Source organism: Delphinapterus leucas, chromosome 16, assembly GCF_059928025.1.
Source record: "Delphinapterus leucas isolate spDelLeu-1000000601 "Yukka" chromosome 16, BTC_Dleu_Yukka2, whole genome shotgun sequence".
Lineage (NCBI taxonomy): Eukaryota > Metazoa > Chordata > Mammalia > Artiodactyla > Monodontidae > Delphinapterus > Delphinapterus leucas.
The window spans coordinates 29,406,126-29,431,621 of NC_143144.1; the positions used below are offsets into that span (position 1 = coordinate 29,406,126).

Consider the following 25,496-nt stretch of genomic DNA (forward strand, 5'->3'; position numbering starts at 1 on the left):
TGTTAAAAATAGCCTCCTACCTATTGGCCTGTCTGCTTCACACCTCTGGCCAGTGATCCCACTCAGTGTCTCATGTTCTTCAAAGACTTCATGGGGAGGAGAGGATACATACTCCAGTCAACCTTGAGGTCCTCAGGTCTAAGTCAAGCGGCCTGGTCTCAGGTGATGTTGACCAGGGCCTCCACTGCAGAGGTGAGGCCAAGCTGACAGTTCTGTGACAACTGGGCAAACGGCCAGCAGAATTGGCGTAACCTACAACACTTACACGGAGCAAGGCCCTTTTCCTGCCATCAGATCCCAGATTGGTCTCCACTGGTTCCAGCTGCACTGAACAGGAACTTCATTCATTTGCCCCTCTTAGGAAGAGGTGTCAGAGGGAGACCACAGGGGCTCTACCAGGTTTCCAGCCCTCAGATCCTGTGGAGGCAAATCTCCACAGGGAGCTGGGGTTTCTGACCAACTGCATGTGGGCAGGTCAATTAAAACTTTTTTTTTTTTTTTTGCGGTACGCGGGCCTCTCACTGTTGTGGCCTCTCCCGTTGCGGAGCACAGGCTCCGGACGCGCAGGCTCAGCGGCCATGGCTCACGGGCCCAGCCGCTCCGTGGCATGTGGGACCTTCCCGGACTGGGGCACGAACCCGGGTCCCCTGCATTGGCAGGCGGACTCTCAACCACTGCGCCACCAGGGAAGCCCCAATTAAAACTTTTGATAATCCTGCTTCCAGTCAGCTGGAAGCTCCTGTGGTCAGGCTACAGCCCTGGTGCCAGAGTGTCCTCAGGAGTGTGCCAGGGAGGGGATGAACATCTGTGGCCTCAAGGCTCCCTTTTGTTGAAGGGAGCCAGTGCGGGGCCTTCACTCCCTACCCCACTTCAGCACATACGGAGGCTCAGAAGATCGTCGTGTCCCAGGCCTCACTTTATTGTCAGATTTAAAACTCGGTGTCAATGGCTGGGGGTCCCAGGGCCCCTCCCTTGAGGCCCCTCGGTAGGGGCCAGCCCTAGATCTTGAAGGCTAAGGTGAGGCCGTCGCCCAGGGGCAGGAGGCTGATGTGGACCCTGGCGTCCCGCAGAATGCGCTCATTCAGGTTTCGCACACACTGGGCCGCCTTGTCCTGCGGTTTAGGCTGCAACACCTCTCCACGCCACAGGACCTGCGGAGGGGCGGGGCATCCTGGGGGCGGGGCCTGGGGGGTGCCTGAGCAGGAGGCGGGGTGAGAGCTGGAGACCCAGGACCTGAGCAGGGGAAAGTGGAAAACCTGGGGACTCAGTTCGAATACCTGGGGGCAGGAGCTTACGTGATTGTACTAGGCGGGGCTCTGGGGCAGGGGGGCGAGGAGGAGCCCAAGGAAAAGACGGACCCAGCTCAAGAGGGTCTTTCTTCTCTCCCGGGGCTGTCCCTTACACTGAGCACAGCGAGGACGCCTCCGGGTCGCAGCAGCTGCAGGCACCGCTCGTAGTAGGCGGTGCAGTTCTCCTTGTCCGCATCCACCACGGCCAAGTCGAAGGTGCCGGCCTCGCCCGCTGCCAGGAGCTCATCTTGCGGGGGAGGGAGGGGCAGATGCAGCTGAGTCCGCAGGCCCCAGCGGCCGGAAGACCCCGCCCAGGCCGGCCCAGGCGCTGTGACCATTCAGGTACTTGAGGGCCCCGGCCTGCCACTCTGCATGTGGCTGCGTACCGGGTGGCGGGGGGGGTGGGGGCTGTCATTGCCTAAGCCCGCCCGTTGGACCGGGTCACTACCTCGCGCCGGGTGGTCCCATTTGGGAAATGGCGCCAAGGCCCTTTCCGCTCCGTTGCTCACCCAGGGTCTCCAGAGCGGGTTTCAACCGAAGTTCGATCTTGTGCTCCACTTCGGCCTGCGTGCGAGAGGAGCGGGGTCAGAGTCAGCATGTCCTTTCTCCCGGAGCTGGGAGTGGCCGGGCTCCAGGGGCCCAACGAGGGCCTCAGGTGTGTGGGGCACTCACCTGCCTCCACAGGGGACGTCCCAGCTCCGGGGGCCCTGCGTCCACCTCGCAGGTCACCACGCGCCCGGCCGGGGGCAGCGCTAGGGCCAACGCTAGGGCCGAGTAGCCTGTGAAAGTGCCTGAGGACGTGGACACGGACAGGCTCAGGCCAGAGTGGGGCGACGGCCCGGTGACTCCGGCCCCCAGTGACCCCAGCCGCGTGCCCTACCAAGGTCCAGTGCCTTCTTAGCCTTGATGAGGCGAGCCAGGTTGGCCAAGAGCTGGGCCTGCTCACAGGTCATCATGGAATCCCCCTGCGGCTGCTCCAAGGTCAGCTGCTTGCGGGGAGGAGAGGGTCGCACTAGCCCTGCCAGTCACCCAGCTGAGCCCCAGGTTTAGAGCCCCCAGAGGCGTGGCTGTGGGCGTGGCCCAGGGGCGGACCTTCATGGAACGCCCAACCATGCCCGGCCTGCGCGGACGGTGGCCACCGACCAGCCCAAGGTCACGCAGCCACGTGGGTCCCTCCCGGCCCGAGGTGGGCGCCCGTTCCCGCTTCCGGCCCTGCTGACCAGCCGCAGGCTCCGCAGCGCCGGGTGCTCCCGCATGGAGCGGCTCAGCAGATACTGCCACAGGGGGCTGTCCTCAGGGGGCAGCAGGCGCTTCTCTCGCCGGGATCGCCATGGAGGGAACCATCTCCCTGCCGGGGAGGGGTGGTGCTGGGTCAGGGCCTGGGGCTCCAGGGCGCCAGGGGTGAGCCTCAGCCGCAGCCAGCCTCGCGGGTTCACGGGCTCTGCTCCTGCGTCCGCCCGCCCGCGGGGCCTCTGCCGAGGGTGCCGAAGGCCCGGCCCTACTCACCCAGGAAGAGGCCGCTGGCGAAGGCAGCGGCCAGCGCGGCCGAGCCTAGGGCCAGCGCGGCGGGCACAGAGAGCCGGGGCACGGGCTGGGTCATGGTTCGGGCAGGAGGCAGCGGCGTCCAGGTCACTTGCGCTAGGGCTACTGGGACCGCCCTGGGACCCGCGGGCCCTCGCGGCTCCAACTTGCCCGGGCAGTGCCCTCGGAGCCGCGGCCTCGACCACCATCTGGCGGCCTCATGGCCTTACTGCAAGCCCCGCCCAAACGGGTCAGTCGTCATCTAGTGGCCGCTTTCGGAACTGTGCCGGCGGCTATGCTGCTTCCTCATCGCTACCATTTTTGCTGAGAACCCCCAGGGGCATATGTGGGTGGGCGAGTAGAACGTCGGTATAACAGGATACTAACAGGTACAAATGATAGAAATTAAAGGAACCCTGGGAGGGACCGAGAGGATCGGGGGGGCCTCTTGGGGGAGGTCACCAAGGATGTCAAGTTGAAGGAATGTATGTTTGGGGGAGTTGGGGTTTGGGAGCCCTGGGTCAGATCTGGTTGATGGGGTGCTGAGACAACACCTTTAGTTAGAATCATGCTCTTGGGTACCCAGCTAGGCTTGGGTGTGAGATCTTGGGCCCATCAGTCTGAGCCTCAGTTTCCTTTGTGTAAAACTGGGACCACTGTCTTACTATTAATGGCACCAGATCCCATAGCCTGGCACACAGTAGCTGCTCAAGAAGTGGCAGCTGCTGTTATCACAAGCTGAAGATACCTTGGGGAGGAAAGATCAGAGGGCAGGTGAAGTCCCCTTGCAGGGCTGTTCCGCAGGGGTGCCATCCAGTGACCAGTGATGGGAACACCGTGTGCCGAATGGGGCCAGGCGAAAGAAGCTGTCCCGGCTTGTGTTAGTGAAGCTGGGCTCAGAGACCACAGGGCACAGGGAACTTGTGTGTCCCGGCTTCACAATTTTCTCTTCTGTAAAATGGGGTTCTTAACAGTCCTGACCTCTTGGGAGATGAAATGAGAAAATCCAGGTGAAGGATTCACACAGGGCCTGGGACTTAGTGGGCTATAGCTGTTACATTTAAAAGGAGTCAGATTCCATCGGCCGTTGCTCCGCGGCTGTCCCCTGACACCAGCCTTCAGCAACCACACTGGGCAGACTGGAGCCCCACCGGGAGCTTTCTAGGCGAGGCTCAGCCCCAGCAAGGCTCAGGGACAGGCTTGTTGGGGGAGGTTGGTAAGGGAGCGGTTTGGCTGAGGCTGAAGACAGGGCGAACTAAAGAAGCCCGGAGCTCAGAGCCCGGGACTGACCGGCGCTGCGGGAGTTCTGGGCCCGCGGGAGGCCACGCAGGAGCGTGGACACACGATGAACTCTTCTGACCCGGGGGAAACCAGAAGTGCTTTCATGGTTCCTCTGCTGAGACCCTTCCACCAGGCCAGGCGGCACTGGGGCGCTGGGCTCAGCCGGGGCTGCAAACTGGCGCTCTCTTTCCTGTCTGGGGGTCTGGGTTTGGGCAGGCCCCCAGCTCACACCAGAACCTCCCTCCCCCCACCTGGCTTCAGGCCGGAGCCCGTGGAGGTGGGAGGCGGGCGGGGAGGGGAGGCATGTCACCATATATCCCTCTCAGATTAAAAAACTAATTTGAAAAGATTAATGTATTCCATTCTTGTTACGCTGGCTCTGATACCTCTGGGCCTGCGGCTGCTCTGCCTCCTGATTATTGAATTTTTATGGCCTGGTAATTAATTGCAGATTCCCTGTTTTGTTCTATTTCTTTTTCTCTGACATTTTAATTTCAACAAAAAGCAGTGGTCTCCATGCAGGTTCTCTCTGGAGATCCTAATGGTCTATAAAACAGAATGACTTATAGACGTGGCACCCACTTCAGTTGGCGAGCGATTGTTTGAAACCTTGCTGATCACGCAAAATTTAATTTTTCCACCTCCCTCCCCCATTCGCTACTCATTTCTTGTCTCTTCCATTACAGCGCCGGTGTCTCAGTTCACGATGAAGGGAGCAAAGTGTCGCCTCCGAATCTGTTACAGGGCCTTTTCCTAGAAGACCAGGGGGCTGAAGACAAAGTAGGTTTGGGTTCTTTTCCTTGGAGGTGGCCCGAGTGGCGGCGGTGGAAGCTGGGCCTCCCCAGAGGGCCACGTGGATGTGGGCAGCTGTCTCCAGGGGTGGGGGAGGATCATTCCTGCCTCTCTCAATTGCCCTTTTTGGCCAAGTGCAGCTGCCCCATTAGGCACCAAGGCACCTGCTGGTCATGAGGGCAGAGAGGATGGGTGCCCATACATGCTGTTGGGTCGACACCAGGAAGTCAGGGGGTTTGACCCCTGCCAAATTCTTAGCCAGACTGGGTCACTGGAAACAGCTGTTCACAAAAAAGGATCTGGTAGAGGCCCCTGAGTTATTAACCTAATACCCCCAACCCCCACTTCTCCCAGCCCTGCTAACATCACACAGGCTGGGCGCCTTCCCCCAGGACCCCCCCAGGACTGGGCGGGGTAGGGGCAGAAGAGTAAGGTTATGGAGTCAAGTTGGACCTAAAGGATTAGAATTCAGATATCTTCAGGGGTCAGGCAGGCAGGTGAGGGGAGGGCGGTAGGGAGCAGTGGGGACTGTGGTGTTCCAGAACTGATGCCCCATCAGGTGTGGCGGCCCCTCAGCTCCCATTCATATTGTGAGCATATTGTGGCTGGAGCTTCTGATTTTTCAAAAGAGGTTGGAAATATGGCTTTTAATGTGAAATCTCACAATTTAAAACACTTGGGTTAGACTTTTTTTTTTTTTTCTTTTTTTTACGCTCCATGTCAGCCAAACTGAATACATCTTTGATCTTTGTGTCTGACCTGGCCCATAGGACAACTGTTTCTTCTGATTTGGAGCATGGGTCAGAGAAGTTAGGACATAGGAGTGGAGTCTGTCAGGGCCAGAGAGGCCTCACTGGCTGGCTGATCACCCCCAGTCCCCAGGCCCTGCCCCAGGAACCCTCCTCCTACCTTTGGGCCCTTCAGTCCCCTTCCTGTACTTGTGGGCTCTTCCCCGGCAGCTGTGGTTCTCCCAGAGGTGCCTGTGAGCCTCTGTCCAGGGCTTGCCTTCTTTAGGCGTCCTGTCTCCACAGACAAACTTGCAGCCTGGAGTCTGACCACATCTGGGTGAGGTCTGCCGAACTTTTCACCTAAGACTTCGGGGGGCAATGCTGTGACTCTAGTGGCTCCAGGGGCCGTGGTGGGCCGAGTGGGCTGATGCAGACAGACCGTGAATCAGGAGCTTCTGGGGCCCCTCAGATGAGCGGGGGAGGACGGGGGCCACGGCCTCCTCCCGCCTCCTCTGTGCTGAGATGCTGTGGAGCTGGCACTGGCAGTGCCCTGGCCTCTCATGCCTCAGTTTCCTCATCTGGACAGGCCGAATGGGAAGTGACAGCATGGGCTCCGGAGTCTGAGGGACTTGGGTTCAAACATGGGTCCACCACTCACTTTGTGGCTGTGTGAACTCCGAGTTTCTCAGCTAGAAAAATGGGGCTGATCCTTCTGTCTTAGTGTTCTGTGTTGTGTAATGAACCACCACATGCTGAGCGGCTTAAAACAATGCCATTTTTTATCTCACGGTTCTGTAGGTCAGGAGTCAGGCCAGGCCTGGCTGATCCTCCGCTCAGGGTCTCACCAGGTGGAAGGCACCTCGAATACTTCTGGTGTTTCAGATCACTCTGCCTTCCTTTTCTGCTTTTCAGGGCTCACGTGATTCCAGGGGACCCACCCGGCTAATCCAGGATAATCTCTCCATTTCAAGGTGAGCTGGTTAGTGACCTTAGTTCCATCTGCAAAGTTCCCCTTGCCATCTGAGTTGATGACCGAGAGAGTAACGTTGGTGGTAGAGATCATGAGAGAGTGGTCAAATTCTGCCACAAACTGCAGCCTCTCAGTGTGGTTGTCAGGATGAAGATAACCCTGCTAAGTTCTCGTCCCCCCTCTTTGAGAACCACGCTGTGAGGTTTTGGGTTTGTTTTTATTTTTGGCCATGCCACGCGGCATGCGGGATCTTAGTTCCCCGACCAGGGATTGAGCCTGGGCCCCCTGCATTGGGAGCGAGGAGTCTTAACCACTGGACCACCAGGGAAGTCACATTAGGTATTTAAATACAGAGAATTCCCTGCTACTGCATAGACAGAATGGGCGGTGGGCATGTTCCTCACAGCCACCCTCTCAAGAAGCTAGCGTTGCCCCCGTTTTCCAGATGTGCAAACTGAGGTTCCCAGATGTCAGGTGACATATAAGTGGCAGAGCCAGGTGTGAACCTATCCCTGTCTCAGGTTCACATAAGAGTTTGTCATCTCACCACTGGCCCAAGTCCAGAGCTCCTATATCCCCTGGAAGTTCATCGAGTTCTCTTGAGAGGCTTCCACCGTGCGCCAGAGATTTACCTGTGATCCGATTTCTCTGGTTCAACTCAGGTCCTGGCATTTGGGTGTCTCTGGGATTCCCCAGTGGATGACTTAGGTGTGTGTTTCATGGTGTCACCTGCTCCTTTTTTCTTCTTCTTCTTTTTTTTTTTTTTAATAAATTTATTTATTTGTTTTTATTTTTGGCTGTGCTGGGTCTTCGTTGCTGCGCGTGGGCTTTCTCTGATTGCAGTGAGCGGGGGCTACTCTTCGTTGCAGTGCATGGGCTTCTCATCGCGGTGGCTTCTCTTGTTGAGGAGCACGGGCTCTAGGTGCGTGGGCTTCAGTAGTTGTGGCGCACATGCTCAGTAGTTGTGGCGCACGGGCTTAGTTGCTCCGCGGCATGCGGGATCTTCCCGGACCAGGGCTCGAACCCGTGTTCCCTGAATTGGCTGGCAGAGGCTTTCAAATTCTTAACCACAGCGCCACCAGGGAAGCCCTGCTCGTTTCTTCTTGATGGGATGGGCAGGGTGCCACTGTCAAAGCCACTCCTGGGCGTCATCGCTTTTGCCGGACACCTCAGCTGACACTCAGGAGCCGTCAAATGGTCAAGACTTCATGGGCGTCCTTTTGAGAAATAGCAAAGAAAGTCCCCCTGCATCTCTTCTCTCTCCTCCTTGAGACACTGGCCTACATTGTGAATCCTTCCTTCCCCAAAAGAAGACAAACACACACGTCCCAGCCTCCCCTGCAGGTACCAGACCTGATGCGGCATGTGAGTCCATGGTTGGAAGGAGAGTGATGCTGTGTCGCATCCAAGCTCTGGCCCTCCCAGAGTCAGCTGTTTGCCACAGAGTAGACTTTGCTATTTGCAACAAAGTGGATTCTGTTATTTGCAGCAAAGTGAAGTCTGCTGTTTGCCACAAAGCAGCTTCTAGATTTGCAGTTAGGAGTGCTGCCTCTGTGGGACTGATTCTTCCACCTCCAGCACACAGTGTTACCATCCACTGCAGAGCCAACCCCCTCCTTCTGCTTTGCCAACAGGAGCCCAATATTGTTCAGGCGACAATGTGCCCAGCTCCGGGGGATGGACAGCCCTCTCAGGCTGTCACAACCCCCCTCCCCACCCCAGTCCCTTTTTCAAGATATCCAGGGATATCTTGCCAGGGAAAAAGAGGTGCTTCTCAGGACTTTTTATTCCCTAATAATAAGAAATCCCCTCTTCTTGCTTAGCCTTTTCTTACCCTGAATAGGGTTGTGTAAAGATGAAATGCTTGGAACTTTCGCAGCCATCTTGTGGCCCTGAGGCAACAAGGTTAAGAATTAAAAAAAAAAAAACAGTGAGGATGATGATGGTCCTTGAAGACATTATCTAGACATTAAACCACTCCCAGCAACTGTTTACCTCTAGCCTCCTTGTTATGTGAGAAAATGGAGCCCTTTGTGTTCAAGCAATGATTAGCTATTTATTCTCTATTTGAAGTTCATAGCATTCCTAACTGATACAGGCACTCTAGCAATGTGGTCTGTGCCCAGGGGTGATTGAGAGTTGGTGCTGAGATAACCCCTTTTGCTTTTTTTCAGGTTGAGTGACAGATTCCACACTGAACTCAAAATCACGCTCTCCAAAGGTAAGGCCTCGTTTTCCTCAGGGGTCAGTTTTCTCCCAGGAGATGCCCTATCCCTCCCCCGCCTGACAAGTGGAAATGCCAGTACCGTGCACCCCACCCTTGCCCTGCTGCAGACTTGTGGTGTCTCATCAAGCCTCCCCAGTCCCTGGTGAGGCAGGCATGATCACCCACCCTTTACAGACAGGGGATATCTGGGGTCTCATAGGCAGGATGTGGGGATTGTCTCCAGTTCTGTATGGCACAAAGCCTGGGGTCTCCCCACTCCAAGGAGAGTCTCTCTATTTGCATCAGAGCCAGGGGTGCAGGGGCTTCTGGGACAGTGGATGACCAGACAGGGTGGGAGTTTCTGTGCAGCAAGCTGGGTCCAGGTTGGGGAAGCCCACGACCTCCCAGCATAGCGGTCAGGTTTCTGCTGCAACATTGCTGTGTGGCAGCCCCAAGTCTCAGCAACTTCCAAAATAACCACCTACTTTTCTCACTGCTGGGTCAGTGGATCAGCTGGGCTATTTCTGCTTGGGGTTGTGGGTCCAGATCATTCTGAGACCAGCAGCTACCTGGGGGTGCTCTTTCCCAGGGGACAGCATGGGGGCAAGAGGCCAACCACACAGGTGCTTTGAAAGCCTCTGCCTCAGTCAGGTCTGCTCATGTTCCAGCGGCCCCAACAAATCACTCGGCCAAGCTCTGCATAGGGGGCAAGTGCGTGTACTCTGCCCTCTCTATGGGGTGGCCCTGTGAGCTCACGTGGCAAAGCGTGTGGCTGTGTAGCCCTATTATGGGTCAGGGAGAGAAGAGTCAAGATCAGCAGTTCAATCTACACACAGATCCCAAGGGCCCCTGGGTGTCCCCAAAGCCGTGGGTGCAGAGATCCCCACAGGGCAGGGCCTCAGCAGGGGCAGGAGGGCCAGGGCCCCTGCCTTGTGCCTGAGCTGAAGATTCCCCAGTCTGTTTCTCAGAGGAGGAACTTGGAGCTCTGGGAGTCAGAGTGTCACCTGAGGTCGCAGGGCAACCTCCTGCCTCTGTCCACCTCACTGCCATCCTGAACCCAGCGGGGAGGGAGCAAGGGGTCAGGCTCACCTTCCCTGGGTTCAGCCCAGGGCGCCTACCTCCCCGGGGAGGACAAGCCCCTTTCTTTTATCCCCACACTCAGCATATGCCCATTTTCCCCTGAGACACCAGGACATGGAGCCTGGAACTCAAGGATTCCGATTGCATTGCATGGGAGACTTCTCAGTGCTTGTTTACTTCTGGTGGCCCCTGAGCTGGCCTGGGGACATATTTTGTTTGCCTCGATCAGTATTTTGTTTATTTGAATGGAGCCAACACTAAACAATCAGAAAATTTCACAAAGAATTCAGATTTGATTTCCATTTCTTTTGAAAGAGCAGCAGATTTGACAACACTGGGCCCATTTTTTTTTGTTGTTTTGCGGTACGCGGGCCTCTCACTGTTGTGGCCTTTCCCGTTGCAGAGCACAGGCTCCGGACGCGCAGGCCCAGCGGGCATGGCTCACGGGCCTAGCCGCTCCGCGGCGTGTGGGATCTTCCCGGACCAGGGCACGAACCCGTGTCCCCTGCATTGGCGGCAGACTCTCAACCACTGAGCCACCAGGGAAGCCCCCACTGGGCCCATTTTGCTGCAGGGAAGGTTGGCTGGTGCTGTGTGGTACCTCCCCCATCCCCCACGGGTCATGTGCCCTTGCCCCAGTCCCCACCGCTCCCTGCTGCCTCAAACCCAAAGAGGTTCCCTCATATTCCACATTGGTCTTTGAGCTGCTGGTGCATGAGCTGTAACCTCTGGTTTAATCCACTCCCCAGAGGCCCAGAGAGGAGAGACACCTGCCCAGGGTACACAGCCCATCTCAGGCTTTTGTTTCTCTTTCTCGCTTCCTGAGTAAGAACTTCACCTGGATTCCAAAGAGCAATCCCTCTTGTGGGCTCCAAACAAGGATCCCAGACTTTGCCGCCCACCCCAAGCAAAACTGTTCATGTCATGGTTGAAACTCAGAACACCTCTGGCGTTGCTACCCTGAGAAATCTAGACTGAGATGAGCTTTGGGAGATGTTACAGGGACCCAGGTCTCTGAGTTACATAGGGAATCCCCCTAGATCTACAAAAATGAAATACGAATGGCTGATATTTCTATAGCAATTACTGTGTGTCCGTCACTTCAATTACTGTGTCAGTATAGCAATTACTGTGTGTCAGTTAAACTTCATATTAACTCACTTAATCTTCACATAAACCTTGTAAGGGGAAAGGTACCATTTTTATCCCCATTTTACAGGTGAAGAAGCTGCAGCACAGAGAGGTTAAGCAACATTCCTAAATTCGCACAGCTTATAAGTGGTAAAGTTGGGATTTGAACCCAGGTTCTCTGGTTTCAGGGCTTATAGTTCTTAACCACTGACATATCCTAGAGGAAATACCTACTGAGGTGGCCACTTTTCCTGTAATAACTCATTTCACCCTTGGACTTGCCCAACAAGTTAAGGTTGAGTTTGGCTGTGAGAGACAGAAAAGTCCAAAAAAGAAGTTGGTTTCTATTTTATACAGATGTAACTTGGAGGTTGTACGGAGCCTCCAGGGTCAACTGAGACTCAGGCTTCTCCTCTGCTGTGTTGCCATCCTCATCATGTGGTGCCTTCTCGTTAAACAGGATGACTGCTTGAGTTCCAGCCATCACACCTTCAACCCAGTTTTTAGCAAGAAGAAAGGGACAAAATAGAACCAACCTCGTTCCTTTAAGGACACTTCTTGAAAGTTTCGTAAGATATTCTACTTGCATCCCTTTGAGCAGCACTTAGTCACGTGACCACATTTTGGCCTGGAAATAGTCTTTATTCTAGAGGGTTATATGTTCAATGAAAAAATCAGTTCTATCTTTAAAAGGGAGAATGGATACTGGGAACATTCAGCATCATCACTGTGTTTTTTACAGATAAAGAAACTGAAGCTCAGAGAGGTGAATGACCTTCTGGCGGTCACACAGCCAGGAAGAGGTGGAGCCTGGATCTTCTGTCCCTGGGCCCTTTGGAGCAGGTGGGCTCCAAAGATATACTCTGCCGATTTCTTAAGGGGTGAGGAGGACTGTGGATACGTGCATAACCCCCTCTACAGACCCCAGGAACACCCAGTGCCCAGGTCCTGCCAGCCAGGCAGCCTTGTGCCTGCAAGCCCTGGCAGCCTGTCCGGGCCCAGATCCATCACTCCGGCACCAACCATGCCCTGGGCCTGACTCCATCCATCCCTCTAATGCCACATCGACTGTGCTCGGGCACGTTCCTGAGGCGGCCTCAAGAGCGCTGAATAATTCAGTTCTGCGTAATGGGATAATGAATTTACTGACAACCCAGTGTGGTCTCGGTACTTACATTTCAAGAAATACTGACTCCCTAGGCCTGCTCTGCAGGCTGGAGATGTACACGTGCCAAGAAACTGTTGCCTTTACTTGCCTCGTGGGGTTCAGGCTTGACTGAATGGAGACCCTACTTTGGTCTCACTGATTCTTAAACTGCTTCGGCTAGTGGGGAGCCTGGGGGTAGGGGGACTGCCTGGTTGGAACTTTGGGGCGAGGTGGAAGTGAAATCACAGAAGCTTGGACATGCAGAGCTGGAAAGGACCCCTTGGTCCTGCATACCCATTTTATGAACTGGGAAGCTGAGGTTGTGGCAGGGACGGGCCTCGGCTCCCGCACACTGTGTTCCATGGCTGGGGACGCCGGGGATGCCTCGGGACTCCGGGGATGCCTCGGGACTCCGGGGAGGAGACCTGCTTGTTTTCCTTCTAACCTGCTGTTTTCCCTGTCCCCCAGCTGCTGAAGGGTTGCTGCTAATGACTCCCAGCTGCCCCTTTGCTGGAGATGATCCCTCAGCCAAACGAGAGGCGTCGCCCGGAAGGCCGGCCCACCCTGCCTTCCTTTCCCGACCTGGGCAGACGATGGCTGATGACCGGCTGATGTGGTGCAAAAGGCCACCCCAAGCCTCAAGGTAGGACAAACTCTGTGATGCTGTTAGGGTTCCAATATCCTTGGTGGGACTGTGGCTTGACCCCAGCTGAGACCGTGTTCTGGCTTAGCTTTTACCCCTTCCCTATCCTGCTTCCCTCGCTCCCTTTCTCCTCAGGGCCTCCCCCCACCCCATAAATCATCTGAATGGGAATCTCTGACTCAGGTTCTGCTTCTGGGGAACCCTCCTGAGGCAGCTGCGTTTCCTGGTCTGAGCCCTCCTTTCTGAGGACTCCTCCCAGAGCACTAAGAAAGGCTCAGGGCCAGGAATTCTTGCCGCTGGCTCTGCTGTGTGATGGTGAGGAAATCACTTCTCCACCCTGAGCCTCAGTTTCCCCTTTTGTATGGCTGGGGTTGAGGGAGCCTCTCTCAGGTCCCTTCCAGCTCTGAAGGTCTGTGATATGACCTGAGGTGCCAGGAAGCCTTCTGCTTTCTTAACTAGCGCCACATGTGCATGGAGTCCTACCATCGGGGACTTTTCTCTGAAGGCTTTTTCAAAATGCAAAATCATCTGAGATGAGAATGAGTTTCACATTAGGTGATCGCGCTGCAGGGCAGACTCTCTCAAGGTGGGATCCTTGGGTCACCTGAATCCATCACCTGAAGGGGACTGCCTGGTTGGAACTTTGGGGTGAGGTGGAACTGGAATCACAGAAGCTTGGACATGCAGAGCTGGAAAGGACCCCTTGGTCCTGCATACCCATTTTACGAACCGGGAAACTGTGGTTGTGGCAGGGTCGGGCCTCTACTCCTGCACACTGTGTTCTGTGGCTGAGAACGCTGGGGATGCCTCCGGGCTCTGAGGAGGAGACCTGCTTGTTTACCTTGTAACTTGCTAGTTTCCCCATCCCCCAGCTGCTGGAGGATTGCTGCTAATGACTCCCAGCTGCCCCTTTGCTGGAGACGAGCCCTCAGCCAAATGAGAGGCGTCCCCTGGAAGGCCGGCCCACCCTGCCTTCCCTGACTTGGGCAGACTGTAGCCAATGACCGGCTGATGTGGTGCAAAAAGGCCACTATTGGGGACTACCCTTGAGTCCTACCATTGGGAACTTTTCTCTGAAGGCTTTTTCAAAATGCAAAAGCATCTGAGATGAGAATGAGTTTCACGTTAGATGATCATGCTGCAGGGCAGACTCTCTTAAGGTGGGATCCTTGGGTCACCTGAATCTATCACCTGAAGAGGTGCTTATTATTAATATTTCCCTTCCCTTCTTCGTATTTGGACAGGTAGCCACTGTCCATTCCTTCATGGAGTTTTCCAAACAAGTGTGGCCATATTCTGGTACCAAGGACGAGTGGAAGGCTGAGGCCATTTTGGAGTGATTCTGGCCTCTAAGCAGCCCTAGACTCCTGTGTGTGGGTTACAGTGAAAGAGAGAGAGAACGCAGACAGAAATAGACAGAGGGATGGAAGGAGAGGGAGAGAGAGGCAGAAGTCGAGGAGGAGGAGGGCGAGAGGAAGGGAGAAGAGAAGGAGGACAGGTTTTAGAGATAAACGTTGAGACAAACGTGACAGTGAACCTCAAGTCAGACACAAGCTAGTCCATCACCCTGCCCCCGCCCCCATGCCGCAGCTGCAGCCTCTTCACTGTGTAATGGAGTAGACTGGGGCATCTGCCTCGCAGGGCGGTCGGCAGGGACGGATGGCTCAGCACAGACCCGGACCAGGCCCTCCGCCAGTGGGTGCTTCTGCCCCACCCAGACTGGTCTGACGGTTTGGTTGCGGCTCTGAAGGTGGAGGGAAGATGATGTGACCTCAGGTGACCCTTTGTCTCACCTCTTCTGGAGAGCAGTGGCCTCTTGGAGAAAGGGGAGCAGCGTTAGTGTGTATGTGTATGTGTGTCCCAGACTAGGTGCTTTCGAGTCATCAGAAGGCTGGGTATTTTGCTTGACGGGAAAGTGGCCTCCTGGACTAACAGCAATACGAGGAACACATTTGTCTCCTGACCAAGAGGGTGGGGTGGGGGAAGATTTTTAAGGAGCTGTCAGAAGGAAGGGAACTGGGGAGCCACAGCTGGGGTTAGCTGGGGAGAGAGTCACTGTTCCAGACCCCGAGACTGAGCTCCCAAACCTCGGGGGTTGATGTGTTGTGGGGAGCCCTCTCTGAGGGGCCTCCCGTCTGCCCCAGATTAGTGAGGACGGCAGGGACAGAAATGGCCCCAGACTAAGGACGAAAAGAAGGACCTCTGAGTGGCGGGGTGGAGGGGGGATGAATTGGGAGATTGGGATTGACATGTATACACTAATATGTATAAGATAACTAATAAGAACCTACTGTAAAAAAATAAAATAAAATAAAACTCAAAAACCAAAGTATTCATAAAAAAAAAAAGAAGGATCTCTGTCAGGAAAACAAAGCACCTGTGGGTGGTGGGCAGCAAGGAGCCCAGGGATCGCCTTTGCCTTGGGTGCTCTCTGGGCAGAGTCTGACCTCCAGGGCCTGGCGTGGAGCCTCAGCTGAATGAGGGAGCCCTGGGCTCCGCCACGCCTGGAGGCTGTGAGCAGGATGAAGGGAGCAGTACTCCAGCATCAGCTGGGGGCTCCGGGCTGGGGCAGGAGGGGTGGCTCCTCTCCCTGGCTCATGCCCTGCTCACCTGGCTAACTCCTCATGCCTGTCAGGGAGGCAGACAGTGCTGTCTTCCCCAGGCCTGATGTGCCCCTGACTGAGCCGGTGCAGTGGCTTAAAAATGTGACTGAATCCTTAGACCCTCCTCTCATCAGGAGGTGGGGTCTGTGTCCCCTCGCCCTGAACTGGGGCGAGCCTCCTTGAACAGAATGTGATGGAAGTGATGGTCTCTGACTTCTGAGGCTGGTTAGAAAAGGCCAGGTAGCATCTCCCAGGTTCTCTTGGAAACTTGCTCTGGGAGCTGTCAGCTGCCCTGTGAGAAGTCCATCTCTGCGGAAGCCGCCTTGTGCAGGGATCACAAAGAGTGAGAGAGATGCCTGAGGGGCCCCAACTCATCCATCCCCAGCTGTTTGAGTCTCCCATGCCCCAGATATCAGACATGTGCATAAGGAAGCCTTTGAGATGACTCTAGTCTCAGCCACCAAATGCCTGCAATGCATGACAGACCCAGAGTGAGAGCTACCTGCAGTCCAGGCGACCTCCGGATTCATGAGTGGAAGACAAGATCATATATGGGTTTCCTAGGGCTGCCTAGGTACCAAATGGCCACAAACTGGGCAAAACAACAAAAATTTATTCTCTCAGAGTTCTGGAGGCTAGGGTCCAAAATCGAGGTATTGGCTTGTTCCTTGTGAGGGCTCTGAGGGAGAATCTGTTCCCTGCCTTTCTCCTAGCTTCTGGTGGTTGTAGGCAGTGCTTGGCTTTCCTTGGCCTGTAGGTGCATCACTCTGGCCTCTGCCTCCATCTTCGCATTGTGTTCTTGCTGTGTCTCTGTGTCCAAATCTCCCTCTTCTTATAAAGGACACCGTCACATTTAATTAGGGGCACCTGTACTCTGTATTATCTCATCTTGACTAATTACATCTGCAATGACCCTATTTCTCAAATAAGATGACGTTCTGAGGTACTGAGGGTTAAGACTTTAACATATCTTTTGGGGGGACATAATTCAACCCATGACATATCGTTATCATTTTAAGCCGCTATTTTGAAGTGATTCGTTATGTAGCAGTAGTTACTCAGAACATGAGAATTAAAGGATGGCTAGGGAAGCAACTAAAACATCAGTGGAAATGTAATTTACCAGAACATCCTTCTAGGAGGCTACTGTATGTGGTTGGGATAATTGATTTTCTAAGTAGCTTGGGGTCGGGTCTGGATCCTCCCCACAAAAGATGGATGTTCCAGCAACAACATGTGCTTGAATAAAAACAGACAGCTTCCCTAAAGCCTTCTAATGTGGGAAAAGAGCTTGAGTTTTGCTTTGTATTCCTCCCCCTTAAATAAATGTTGAATATTTACTTAAAGAGAATCAATATGATTATTAGAGTGTTCCTGGCCTCCATATATCTCAGCATGGCCTTGTTTACTAACACCTGCCCTGTCAGAGCACTGATTAACTGTGGGCTACAGTTGCCTGGTTAAGTGTCTGGTTTCTGCATAGACTGGAAGCAACCCTAAGAGCAGGGACAGGCTATGTCTTGTTCTCTCCTGAATCCCCAGCACAGTTCTTGGCACATAGTAGGTGCTTAATAGTTAGTCTCTGAAAGCATGGATGTTGGAAAAGGAACAAAGGGACTTAAAATCTATATGATGATGAAAGGTATATAAATATATCAGCTACAGAACATCTAAGGATGCTAGAAAAAATATTTTTGAAATTTGAAATTCTTTTCTGTTAATGGAAGAGCCTATAAGCAAATAAGGGAATTATAAGAGGCCAGGAACAAATTGGAAACATCAGTCCAGGGAAGTAAAGACTGCTGGACACCCTGAGGACTTCTACCTTGTTGGGCAGCCTACAACTTCCACACCTTGAGCTTCTGTGGCACAAGAAAGACAAGGATGAAGCAAGGGATGATAAACATGACCAGGAAGATTTGAAAAAGAACCAGACAGAGGTTCTAGGAATTTAAATATATCACATACAAAATTTAAAACTCAATGGAACAGTTAAATAGAATAGACACTGCTGGAGAGGGAATTAGTAAACAGGAAGATAGATTTGAAAAATTATGCATAATGCAGTACAGAAAGAAAAATGAAACTATGAAGAAGAGGTTAAGAGACATGGAGAGTGCAATGAGAAGCTCTAATATATGTCTAATCAGATATTTGGAAAGTGATTATAGGAATAATGGGAGAGGTATTATTCAAAGAGATAGCAGCTGAGAATTTTCTATGATTATTAAAAAATATGAATCTTCAGATTCAGGAATTCCAGTGAATCCCAAAAAGGGTAAATAAAAAGAAGTCCATACACAGATACGTCATAATCAAATTAAAGAATATCAAAGACAGGTAGAAAAAAAAAAAAAAGAGAAGTAGAAGATCTTAAAAATACCCAACAGGAAAAAACTTCATTGTTCACAACTTCTCTAATTAGAAGAAATTAGACTAATGGTGACTAGTTATAATAGTATGAATAGTAACAATGAAAAACAGAATAATGATGACTTTAAAGGGCTTTTAAAATTCACACCAACTAGGGACTGTATACCCCAGCCCCTAATAAGACTGAAATAATTTCTTAAAAGATAATTTGTCTTTTAAGGATAAATGTAGATCCTAAGCATGTGCTAAAGAAAATTGAAAACGTATATTCATACAAAAACTTGTACACAAATGTTTATTGCAGCATTATTTATAATAGTGAAAAAGTGGAAACAACCTAAATATCCACCAACTTATGAATGGATAAACAAAATGTGGTATATCCATATAGTAGAGTGTTACTTGCCATAAAAAGGAATGAAGTTCTGATCCATGCAACAACATGGATGAACCTTGAAAACATAGGCATATCGATAGAGACAGAAGGTAGATTTGTGGTTGCCAGAGGCTGGAGGGGAATGTGGAGTGACAGCTAACGGGCATGGGCTTTCTTTTTGGGTGATGATAAGTTCTGGAATTAGATGGTGGCGATGTTTGTTAAATCTTATAAGTACACTAAAACCACTGAATTGTACACTTTCAAAGGGTGAATTTTATAGTATGTGAATCATATCTCAATAAAAATGCAAAAAATAAGAATAAGGGTAGAAATAAGGACATTTTCACTTACAGGCATACCTTGGAGATGTTGCAGGTTCAGTTCCAGGCCACTACGATAAAGTGAATATTGCATTAAAGAAAGTCACAGAAAGATTTTTGTTTCCCAGTGCATATAAAAGTTATGTTTTGGGAATTCCCTGGCGGTCCAGTGGTTAGGACTCGGCACTTTCACTGATGAGGGCCCAGGTTCAATCCCTGGTTGGGCAACTAAGATCCCACAAGCTGCGTGTCGTGGCCAAAAAAAAAAAAAAAAAAAGTTATGTTTACACTATACTATGTTCTGTTAAGTGTGTAATAGCATTATGTCAAAAAAGTGTACATAATTTATTAAATTTATTAATTTAAAAATATTTATTGCTAAAAAATGCTAACCATCTTCTGAGCCTTCCAATGAGTTGTAGTAGTAACATCAGAGATCACTGATCACAGATAACCATAGCAAATATAATAATAGTGAAAAAGTTTAAAATATTGTGAGAATTACCAAAATGTGACACAGAGCAATGAAGTGAGCAAATGCTGTTGGAAAAATGGCACAGATAGACTTGCTTGATGCAGGGTTGACACAAACCTTCAATTTGTAAAAAAAACACAGTAATGAAGTACAATAAAATGAAACTCAATAAAAGGTATGTCCATTTACTATAACTGAGAGAATTTATAAACAACAGACCCCCATTCAAGGAGTTTCTGAAGGATGAGCTTGAGAAGAAAAATGATCTGAGGAAAAACGTCTCAGATACAAGAAGTGATGATAAATTGAGAAAATAATAAAAATATGGGTAAATCTAAACAAACACACTGATTGTCCAAAACAATGTCTATTCTGTGGGGTTAAACAGGAGATGGAACTAAAATCCTGGACCGTAAAGTATAATAAATGGAATTAAAGCTTTCAAAGCACTTTGCATTGTTCAGGAAAAGGGTAAGATATTGATTAACTTTAGACTAAGTTAGGTAATAATTTCAAAATACTAAGTCACCAATAAAAAAAAATAATAGAATGCCTATCCTCTACATAGTAGAAGGGGGAGAAATGGGATGAGTAAAAAACTTCAAAACAATGCAACAAAGAAGATGAAAATAAATCCTTAGGAAGCAGGACAAATTAAAATAAAAACAAAACAAAAACAAGATCATAGAAATAAAGTCAAATATATTTGTAAGCTCTATAACTATAAATAGACTGAACTCCCCAGTTAAAATTATATACTCTCAGATTGGATTGAAAAAAGAATAGCCAAATGCTGCTTACATGAGACACGTCTAAAAGTGATAAAAAATTGTAAGTAAAACAGTGAAAAAAAATCAGAAAAATGCTAACCAAAAGAAAATTAGCATAGTTATATTACTATCACACAAAATAGAATTTAAGGCAAAAAGGCATCATTAGAGATATAGAGGGTCAATGTATGAAATTTAAATTTACCAGGAGAAAATAGTAGTTCTAAATTCATGGATACGTAATAATGTAAGTCCCTTATCAGATATATGACTTGAAAATATTTTTTTCCCATTCTATGGGTTGTCTTTTCACTTTATTGATGGTGTCCATAGAAGCACCAAAGTTTTCAATTTTAAGTTCAATTTATCATCTTTTTTCCTCTTTTTTCTCATGCTTTTAGGGTCATATCTAAGAATACTTTGCCAAATCCAAGATCACGAAGATTTAACCCTATGTTTTCTTGTAAGAGTTTTATAGTTTTAGCTCTTACATTTAGGTATTTGATCCATTTTGAGTTAATTTTTGTGTATGGTGTGAGGTAGGGTTCAACTTCATTCTTTTGCACGTGGATATCCAGTTGTCCTGGCATCATTTGTTGAAAAGACTATCTTTTCTCCATTGAATGGTCTTTACACCCTTGTCTTTACACCCTTGTCAAAAGTCAGTTGACCATAGATATATGGGTATGTCTGTACTTTCAATTTTAGTTCACTGATCTGTATATCTATCCTAGTGCCAGTACCACATTATCTTGATTACTGTTGCTTTGTAGCAAATTTTGAAATCAGGAAGTGTGAGTCGTCCTACTTCATTCTTCTTTTTCAAGATTGTTTTGGCTATTCCGGGTCCCTTGTAATTCCATGTAAATTTTAGAATCAGCCCGCCAGTTTTACAAAGAAGTAGCTGGGATTCTGACAGGGATTGCATTGAATCTGTATTCAAGTCTCACATCTCTTTGCGAAGTGAGCGTATCTCCAATCAGCTGGTCCACGAGAGTAAGGCCAAAGGACGTTCCTGACCAAGCTGGTCTGGTGTGCCCCCATGTACGTGTCCTCAAGAAGCTACGTTCAGTGTGGGTACCCCTGGGACTGAATGTGTGCAGTAAGAGTGTAAATGACTGAAATAGGAACCCAACTCTTCAAGACCTTTCCAAGGTTTCCTCATGACTGTGGTAATGGATGATCTTAGGTTGGGTCCCCCAAGAAGCAGACGTTGAGGCGAGGATTCGCGTGAAAGTAGTTTTGTGGGAGGTGGTCTCAGGAAGTTCTGGAAGGGGAGTGAGGAAGGTGTCCAAGGAGGGGAGAGAAGTCAGGAGTGTGTGCCTAAATGAGCAGGTCGTTGCTATGGGCATCTGGGGCTCAATCCCATTGAGGACCTCTGTGAGAGGGTAGAGAACAGGGTTTCTCAACCTCAGCACTATTGACATTTTGGACTGAATAATTATTGGTTGTGGGGTGCTGTCCTGGGTGTTGTTGGATGTTTAGCAGCATCCTGGCCTCTACCAGATGCCAGTAGCAACCATCCAACCAAAATGTCTCCAGATATTGCTCCATGTCCCCTGGGGGTGCAAAATTGTACCTGGTTGAGAATCACTGGTATAGATTTGTCTCAGAATTGTCCCATCCAAGAGGGGAGAAGGTGAGGGGGATATATATACACCAACTCCCAATCATCGTTAAGGCTGCTTCTGAAGGTGTCAAATCCCTGCACTTCTGGCCTGTCCTGAGGGTCTCCCGAATCCTAGGCCAGAGAAAGCTCTCAGGCAGCAGAGAAACTGCCCATAGTAAGAAGCCACCAGCATGCATGGAAATAATGAGGGCTGCAGGGATGTGGGCCCCCATAGTGGAGCTACCTGGATTATGCTGTGTGAGGCTTTGGAGACCCCAGCTCCTTCCCAGATCTGCAGCTTGGCCTGGACTTCCATGTTCCTGGGGCTTTGCAGGTTCCACTGCATCACCGTGTTGAAACCAACTCACCCCCCGAGCAAGGCTTTAGCCCATCAGCTCACTTCCTAGTCTCTGCATCTGTCACTGCTCCTGCAGGATGAGGAAAGATGACTTGTAAAGACTGGTAGACAGAAAAGACCTAAGTGATGTTGTTTCCCCAGGTGGAAGGCACTGGTGGGAAAGTTGCTCACAGAATTCCCCTCCTCTTCCCGTTTCAGCCCCTTGCGCCCACCAGAGATGCTAAGGATGTTCTCCTTTTTCAGTATGCTGTGTGACTTTGGGAAATCACACCTCCTCTCTGGGCCTCAGTCTTCCTTCTATAAAAAACACGGGGCTGCTGGGGGTGGACCAGATGACCTTGAAATGTCCTTCCATCTCGAGCGGCTGCTGAGAGCCCTGGGAGGCGGTGAGGAGTCACCAGGCAGCCAGAGTCTGGGGGCCGGCCGGAAAATGTGACAGCTCGGCCCCCAGTGGTGTTGCTGGCCTCTGATCTCCACTCTGTGCCCGATACTCTGGGTCTGGTCACAGCCCATTGCGGCCCCTTGCTCACTCAGGAACATCTGCTACAGCATTTACCACGTTAATAGATTAGCTTTGAGAATCGGGCAGGTGTTTTCCACCCAAGCCAGAAAACATCAAAATCAGATTGCTCTCCAAGACTTTCCGCACAGGCAATCGAGTTAGAATGACTCGTACCGTCTAACAGATAATAAAACACACATAACATTTGCTTTAAGGTACAGGCAGGGGTATTTTGTCCCGTGCTTAGGAGAAACAAAAACTCACTCTATTTGGGAATAGGGTAATTGAATACAGATGGGAGGAGGTAAATGAAAGAATTTAGCAAATATCTCAGTGGAATAGCTAATGGGAATGAGACAGAATAGGAAATTAAAAATTATTCGAAGCAGATGGACCATTCTTTGAGTTTTTAAAAATTTATTAGGGCCGCGAAAAAATGTGTCTGTTTATTTTCTACGGCCATGAAATTAATGACTTGGTGAGTTTTGCTTGTGCAATTTTATGACTGCCATGTCATCTGTCATAATTTGGGGGCTGTTTGATATAGATTTATGAATGTCCCCACCCCCGCACCCCTCCCTGATTTATTGGCGTAGGTCAGACATGCATTAGGCTGTCCCCTATCAAGGGAGCAACGCCAATGGCAGTGTAACCCCTCAGGCCCTGGGTGGGGGGCCTTGGGGGATTCTCAGCCCAGAGGTGAGTGGAAAAGCCATGGAGGGGCTGTGGGAAAGGGGTAGGCCTGACCTGGCTGAACTTCCTCTGCAGGGATGACCCCAGCCTGCCTGGGCTGGGGAGGAGGTGTTCGGAAGGGGTTTCTTGCAAACTGTGGGGAGCAGGAAGCCAGCCCGGGGCTGCTTGTGCTTGGCCGGGAGTGAGGTGAGGGCTGTTGCTGCTGCTTCAGCCCAACCCAAGGGCCACCTGGCTTCCTGTCCCTTCAGCCCCCATAGCTGGGCTCATCTGTCTCCAGACCTGAAGCTCAAGGAAGGAGAAGAAAATTCACAAATTGGGAATCTGTGTGCCTGGCTGCATGCTGGAGGCTTACGTGCATCCTCTAGATGGTGTTTAAAATAGGGCTTTACAACCAGCAGATTTGGGTCCAGTTTCGATCTGATTCTTCCCAGCTGGGTGGCTTTGGGCTGGTTACTACCCTCTCTGAACTTCTTTCCTCCTCTGTAAAGTGAGAATAGAAATGCCTAATGGAGGCTTCCCTGGTGGCTCAGTGCTTGAGAGTCCGCTTGCCGATGCAGGGGACACGGGGTTCGTGCCCGGGTCCGGGAAGATCCCACATGCCACGGAGCGGCTGGGCCCGTGAGCCATGGCCACTGAGCCTGCGCGTCCGGAGCCTGTGCTCCGCAACGGGAGAGGCCACAACAGTGAGAGGCCCGCGTACTGCAAAGCAAAAAAAAAAAAAAAGAAAAAGAAATGCCTAATGGAAGGGATGTTTTGAGGCTCAAAGGAGATAATGTAACATCCCAGCACATAGCAAAGTGCTGGTAAATGGTAACTCTTATTATTATCAATAAGCATCTTGAGGTGGATATTATTATTTCCACCTGACAGATGGAGACACTGAAGCTCAGAGAGGTTAAGTGATTTGTCTGAGGTCACATGGTTAAAGGGACGGAGCTGGGCTTTCCGCATTGATTTGCTCTTTCTTCCATAACTCTGACACCCAGCCTATTCTGAACTGAGAAACTCCAGACCCCTGGGGGCACAGTTCAGGGCTACGGACTCATGACTCTGTTCTCTGCCTCCTCTGCCTGGGCCCGGCCTACTCCCTGCCTGGCGTAGGTGTCCACTACAAACTTAGTCCTGGTGATCAGTCCCTTCTGCTCCTCGGGCTCCCTTTGGGAACAGAGAGCCTCTTCTACACCCCATTGCTGGGCTAGCTGGGCACCTTTTCTAGGTGTGGGTGGGCGAGTCTGTCCATCCTGAGGGCCAGGTGCATCCCAATCCCTTACCTCCCTCCCCCGACCCAGCTCCCGGAGGATGCTGCAGTGGGTGGGGCTCGAGGGCCCCTCAGGCTAGGGAGTTCTCTAAAGGCAAATCCCTGCCTTGGCCTGATGTCACGGTATGTGGTGTGTGGCCTCTGGACAGGCTGCGGGTAGCTTTGAGTCCCACCTGAGCTCTCTTCTCTTTAGCCCCACCTGTTCCCAAAGTCCAGGCCCTTTCATGCCTCTCTCAGCACCTCCAAATTACTAACAGGAATAACTCCTATTTCCCGAGCACCTGTGAAGGGCCGGGCACTGTGCAAAGTGACTTGTTCATGCAGTTCATGCAGTCAGCCATTTATTCCTCCATTGTTTCAATATTTATGGAGTGATTTCTGTGTGCCTGGCACTGTCCCAGCACTGGGGATACAGCAAAGAATAAAACAGATATGGTCCCTGCCCTCACTGAACTTAACATTCCTGTAGGGAAGATAGGCATTCGGTAAACACATTACTCTCTAATGTGTTAGGTAGACGTAAGGGCTTTGAAGAAAATTAAAGCAGGGTAAAAGATAGGAAAGGAGGTGGTGGGCGATGAGTGGTGGTAGGTGGTGGTGTCTGTTTTGTTTTGTTTTTTCTTTAATGTGTACACTTTATTGAAGTGGTCTCAAGTCAGTGTACAGGTAAGCCCTGGCTACCTCTGCACCCCAACCCGCTCCCAGGGGGACCAACAGCCTTCATACATCTCAAGTTGGGGGACAAAAAGGGGGCCACGATGGCTGACCATTCAAAATAAAACAAACGAAAAGAACAAGTACTAAAGCGAAGATTAAAAAAAAATTTTAGAGTACATAATTTACGCAAAAGCAGTGCTATCACCCTCCCCTGTGTGGACTCGGGCGAGGACTGGCCCTTCTCCTCAGGGAGAAGCAGGGCAGCTCTTTGGAAGGCAAGGGACTTCCTGTAACAATGCATCTCATGATATTTGGAATGACTATTAAAAATAAAGAACAATGTACAATCAAAGTTCTAGGCTAGGGGCTTCCCTGGTGGCACAGTGGTTGAGAGTCCGCCTGCCGATGCAGGGGACACGGGTTCATGCCCCGGTCCGGGAAGATCCCACATGCCGCAGAACGGCTGGGCCCGTGAGCCATGGCCGTTGAGCCTGCGCGTCCAGAGCCTGTGCTCCGCAGCGGGAGAGGCCGCAACAGTAAGAGGCCCGCGTTCCGCAAAAAGCCCTCGGCTACCTTGTAGAACTTTGGGGATGCTCCATCCAACCAACTGCTGTCACCTTCACTGGTCCAGTTTTTAAATCCTGAGTCAAGCACACACACACACACACACACACACACATCAAAAAAGACAAAAAAACACACCAGATAAAG

At 50.9% G+C, this 25,496-nt stretch overlaps 1 protein-coding gene, 1 long non-coding RNA gene and 1 pseudogene across 3 annotated transcripts; 2 read left to right on the forward strand and 1 right to left on the reverse strand.

The window, feature by feature from the left end:
* Nucleotides 1-898: 898 nt before the first annotated feature.
* On the reverse strand, nt 899-3,039 carry COMTD1 (catechol-O-methyltransferase domain containing 1). Of its 2 annotated transcripts, none has more exons than XM_022591034.3 (7): nt 2,796-3,037; nt 2,510-2,637; nt 2,170-2,275; nt 1,962-2,080; nt 1,799-1,853; nt 1,403-1,536; nt 899-1,151 (listed from the first exon to the last, which is right to left on the reverse strand). In XM_022591034.3, exons 1-7 carry the CDS (start codon nt 2,887-2,889, stop codon nt 999-1,001), a joined length of 789 nt encoding a protein of 262 aa, XP_022446742.2. In that variant the 5' UTR covers nt 2,890-3,037; the 3' UTR covers nt 899-998. The 2 variants fall into 2 exon arrangements, with proteins under 2 accessions (XP_022446742.2, XP_089753371.1); XM_089897245.1 differs by having other exon boundaries at nt 1,014-1,233; nt 2,796-3,039.
* Nucleotides 1,190-7,305, forward strand: LOC149747243 (uncharacterized). The gene is made up of 3 exons (XR_016387983.1): nt 1,190-2,475; nt 4,778-4,871; nt 6,524-7,305. It is a non-coding gene; the product is annotated as an uncharacterized LOC149747243 (long non-coding RNA).
* A 4,450-nt stretch (nt 7,306-11,755) lies between these two features.
* LOC149747244 (uncharacterized) overlaps nt 11,756-25,496 on the forward strand; it is a 119,467-nt pseudogene continuing 105,726 nt past the window's right edge.